Source organism: Suricata suricatta, chromosome 5 (genome assembly GCF_006229205.1).
Source record: "Suricata suricatta isolate VVHF042 chromosome 5, meerkat_22Aug2017_6uvM2_HiC, whole genome shotgun sequence".
Classification (NCBI taxonomy): Eukaryota; Metazoa; Chordata; class Mammalia; order Carnivora; family Herpestidae; genus Suricata; species Suricata suricatta.
Genome location: NC_043704.1, coordinates 2,045,762 through 2,050,651, shown reverse-complemented (window position 1 = coordinate 2,050,651; position 4,890 = coordinate 2,045,762). Strand labels below are relative to the sequence as shown.

The 4,890-nt window shown below is 67.0% G+C and overlaps 1 protein-coding gene across 1 annotated transcript in view; it reads right to left on the bottom strand.

The window, feature by feature from the left end:
* Positions 1–266: 266 nt before the first annotated feature.
* The window catches only part of CRYAA (crystallin alpha A), a 34,345-nt gene continuing 29,721 nt past the window's right edge, over positions 267–4,890 (bottom strand). The window contains exons 2-4 of the mRNA XM_029938840.1: positions 2,863–3,142; positions 1,788–1,910; positions 267–792 (exon numbers count right to left, since the gene is read on the bottom strand). Coding sequence (XP_029794700.1) covers positions 583–792; positions 1,788–1,910; positions 2,863–3,051 — 522 coding nt within the window. The 5' untranslated portion in view covers positions 3,052–3,142 and the 3' untranslated portion in view covers positions 267–582. The remainder of the gene's footprint in view (positions 793–1,787; positions 1,911–2,862; positions 3,143–4,890) is intronic.

Genomic DNA, 4,890 nt, shown 5'->3' with positions numbered 1-4,890 from the left:
GCAGACAGCACGACCACCAGCCAGAAAGTTGCTTGTGTCACCTGCTCTTTATTGACTGCCACGGGCTGCGTCCTCGTGGGTGACCGGGCGCCCCGGGAGGGGTACTACAGAGAGGAAGGGTGGAGGGAACGCGGTCGGGGAGAAGCCGCCGCCAGGGCCCGGGCGCACGGGCGCCTCCGCCCGACGCACGAGGGCGCCCGGGAGACGTGGGCAGGATGCCGGCCGGTCCCTATGCGGCGCCCACCGCCCAGGGTCGAGGGGCACCTGACTGGCCCTGGAGACCCAGGGGTCATCCTGAGGTGGCCTCTGGGAGCATGGCGCCGCCCTCTCAGGGGCCAGGGTGGCGATCACAGCCACCAGGAGGCTGGCGTTGACATCTGGGCGGCCTCAGGGCCGCAGCACCGCAGTCGGGGCCCCACACTCCCCAGGCTACCCTCCCCCGACTTTCGTTCCCTCCGAGGAAAAAGGAAAAGGAAATGAAAACAAGGAAAGCAAATGGAGACCAACACCGCACTCTCTAGGGCTCCCCCAGACGGACGGGCCGCGGGGGCAGCCGCGGGGGCAGCCGAGGCCCAGGCCGACTCAGGACGAGGGTGCGGAGCTGGGCTTCTCCTCCCGAGACACGGGGATGGCTCTCTCACTGTGGCCGGCGTCCAGGCCTGACGGGATCTTGGGACCAGAGAAGGTCAGCATGCCGTCCGCGGACAGGGAGCAGGAGAGCGCCGACTGGTCCACGTTGGAAGGCAGGCGGTAGCGCCGATGGAACTCACGGGAGATGTAGCCATGGTCGTCCTGGGAGGGGCCGGCCGTCAGAGACCGGGGCAGGGGTGCCTCGGACCCACACGGAGAAGGCCCTCCCGCACCTCACCAGGGCCCAACGCACCGCACTCTCACACGGCGCAGGGGGAGCGCCAGAGTGCCATGTGGAAGGCTCCTGCTGAGGTTTACCAGTGGCCTCCTGCCTCCCAGCCTCTGGATCTCCCAGCCTCCCTGCCTCCCTGCCAGCCTGGGGCCATTCCCAGCCATGGAGCTGGCTCATCAGCTTTCACCCCAGAAACGTGTGAATGGCTCTGTCCTGGGCCTGCATGTGAGTCCCATTTGGCCTTTCCCCCGCAGGCTCAGGGTGTCTGCCCTCCATCCAACAGGGCCTGAGCAAAAGGGCTCATTTCGGCAGGACAGCCTGGTCCCCGCCCCTTGGCCCGACTTCCTCCTCCACATGAAGCAAGGAGCTTGTCTCCAATGCTGTTCATGGGGGGGAGGGGGGCAGGAGACATGGAGTCAGGGGTTCACCCCCCCCCCCACACACACACACACACACGCACATCTTCCCCAGCCCATGGAAGAAGACCCTGGTCTCTGACCGCTGGGTGAGAAGCCATCCCAGCTGGGGCCAGCTGTGGGGCCACGGACCCCCCAGCCTCGCGCTATCGGGGTGCTGGTGGCCAAGGGCCGCCGAGAGGTGAACATGTGAACACAGAGTGCTCGGGCATCGATGCCCGCCAGCTGCACTGTGTAGGGCTCACTTGCCGCGATTAGGTTTCCATTGAGACCGTCCTTGGCTCAGAGCTGGCCCCCTGGTGCCCGGAGTTCCCGGGATCCTCCCTGCTCCGACCCTGTCACCCCAGTGGCTTGGAAGGAGCCAGGGACACCCGGGGGGGGGCAGTCCCTGCAGGCCCCTCCCCTGCCAGGGCTCAGGAGTGGCCTCCCTGTCGCCGGGTCCTCTCGGCCAAGCGAACGCGTGGGGGCAGAGGCCCTCCCTCCTGGGGAGCAGGGCGCCCTGGACCCACCTGCCTCTCGTTGTGCTTGCCGTGGATCTCCACAAAGTCCTCCAGCACCTTCACTGTGAGGTCCTCGGGGGAGAAGTGCTTCACGTCCAGGAAGATGACGAATTTGTCCCGGTCGGATCGGACCTGAAACCCAAGCGCTCCCATGGGGCTCTGCCGGCAGCGGCTTCTGCGGGGCGGCCGCTCGGTCCCCAGCTGTCAGCCCGGGAACACCTTCCACGCAGACGGGGCACGGGGACCCCTGACTCGGGACCGCGTGGACCCTCGGGGCTCAAGGTGGTGTGTCTGTCGCTGCCTGGCAGGTGGTGAGCTGAGTGGCGGGCGGTGGGTCGCTGGTTGGTCGGGGGTAAGGGGGCTGGTGGTGGGTTGCTGGCTGACCGGTCCGGGGGTGGCTGACTGGCTGGACCTAGCACGTTGAATAAGGTCACAGCCCCTGCCTCCCGGGTCTCCCTGTAAACGGCCTGGGGCCTGCCGTCTCCCATGGGCGGGAAGTGCCTACGGCCAGCAGAGTCGCCCAGCTCACTGGTCACCCCAGTTCCCTCTCCCCTACCCTCAGCCCCGCCCCAGGGGACACTCAGATAGGCTGATTTTGTTTCTGGAGTTAATGGGTGCCCATCGGCTCCGTGAAGGCCTCTGCTTTTAGGCAATGAGAGAGACCCAGGGCCTCTAGACCTCAGGACCCCAGGACCCTGGGGTCGGCCCAGGGGCTCGGGGAGGGAAGGCCAGTGGTCACTTCCCTTGAGGCCTGGCCCTGGACACTGGGCAGCCTGGGAAGAGGCCACTCTGTGGCTGTGCCGGCCACAGAAGGCCTGCAGACAGGAGGCCCTCCTGGGGACCCAGGGCGGCACAGCCCACCCGCCCAGGCCCCCTGCCGGAAGAGGTAGCCGGAGAGGCGGGAAGCCAGAGCCCACAGCGGCCTGCCCTGGGCCTCCCATCGTGTGGCTGGTGCCTCGCAAAGTCCATGTGGGTCACGGGCTGATAGAGAACAGGACAGGGCCCGGGCCCCGGCTCCCGCTCCAGACCCCTCCTCCGAGGCCCGGGAGGGGGGGCCGGGCCGCGGCCGGGGGCCAGGCCTCACCTCGGAGAGGCCGGAGTCCAGCACGGTGCGGAACAGGGACTGGCGGTAGTAGGGGCTGATGGTGGAGGACAGGAAGGGCAGCAGGTCATACTCGAAGAGCCCCTCGCCGAAAAACTGGTCGAACAGCCGGCTGGGGTAGAGGGGGCCCAGAGCACGTCTGAACCAGGGTTGCTGGATGGCGATGTCCATGGTGGGCGTCGGCACGGCGGGGACCCGGAGCTGGCGGGGAGTCAGGCAGGGGCCTCCGGGCAGAGCGGTGGGGAGCCGGGGCCCAGCCCTCCTTATATAGGCCGGAGACAGAATAGAAGCATTAGGGAATTTGTCCGGAAAGCGTGAGCTCAGGAGGAAGGCTCTGCCCGGTCAGCAGAAACGTGGCCTGGGCCGAGCGCCCGCCGCACCCAGCCGCCGGCACGGGGCCTGGCCTGCGGGACGACCACACCCCGGGGACCCGAGTCCTGCGGCCCTGCCCCACTCACCCGGGGGGCGGCAGGGACGGTGGCGCCCCCCCCCCCGCCATGTATGCGGCCTGTTGGTCCCACTGCCGCCCCGTGAGTGGGCGCTCACCGCCGAGGAGGGGGCTCAGAGGCCGCAAGCGTGACCCCCGGATCTCACAGCTCCTGGGGGAGAGCACATGGGTTTTCAAAACTAATTCCCTCGATGACTTGTTTCCGGCCACAACACGGATCCATGGCCATCGTAAAACTCTCCGGCCGCTCTTCCCCGGACGGCTCACCCCGGACGACGTCCCGAGAACGCCATCTCCCCGCTGTGACAAGGCCGGCGGTGGCCTCGTGCCAGGGGCTGTTGTCGCGGGGCCTGGGGCCTGCCCCTCCGCCGAGGCCCTGGCCAGCTGTCGCTCGGAGCGGGCCACCCCGGGGCTCCCCCGCGCTCCCCCGTTTAAGGCCTTGATGGTCCTCAGCCGCTCGGCCTCGCGACATTACACGACGTGCGGCCACCACAGGCGGGGGACGCCGGCCCCGGCCCCTCACGAGCCCACTGCAGCCGCGCCGCTCCGTCCAGGCCAAGGAGCTTCTTACTCGCCCTCTACCTCGGCTCCCAGCACAGCCTCTGACCGGCCGCGCCTTCCCCGACGCCTTCGGGGGTCTTCACACGCCTCTCTCCTGCCCTGGACCTCGCCGGCCACGGAAGGGCACTTACCCTTAAGGACAGTTGTGCCTGGCACACCTTAGATGACATCAGTGTCCAAAGTGGGGCCTGGAGGGCTTCCCTCGTGCGGCTCCTTCCTGGCCCTGCCTCGCCTCCTCCCTCCGCACCTGCGGTGCGCACGGCCCCGGACGGTGGGAAGGGGGCCTGAAAAATCTGGAAACGCCAGCCTTCGAGGGAGCAAGTTCCCGGGTGTCCAGTAGCAAAGACCGAATTAGGGTGCAGGTCGGCCATGCTGTGGGGGGCGGCAGGGAGCTTCCCTGCCCCGGGCCCTGCTCTGCTGGCCTCAAGTCTCCACCCCGCACCCAGCGTTGTTTAACCGACTGAGCCACCCGGGCACTTCCTCCCCCCACAACTTCCTAGTCCAGACAAGCGGAGTTCAGAGAGGGCAGGCTGCGTGCCCAGTGACTCGGCTCGGAGGCAGGGTCGGGGCCAGCGCAGACCACCCAGCGGCGGGGGCCTGCGTGGAGCAGTGACAGTGGGTGGGCCCGCACCGGGCCGGCTGACTCCTCCTGGTGACAAGTGTCCCTCTGGCCGAGTCCTCTGTGGGGGTGGGGGGACCGGCAGGGCCAGGAGCCTGGCACGGAAGGACAGTGGAGTCAGACAGAAGCAAAAGCCGGCGTGCTGGTCTGTCTGCGTTTAAATGTTGGTGTTCTGTTCATTGCAGATTCTTTGCATTCATTTTAGTTTTCTTTCTTTTAAATTTTTTTAATGTTTTATTTATTTTTGAGAGAGAGAGTGTGAGCAGGGGAGGGGCAGAGAGAGAGGGAGACACAGAATCTGAAGCAGCTCCAGGCTCTGAGCTGTCAGCACAGAGCCCGACATGGGGCTCGAACACATGAACCATGAGATCATGACCTGAGC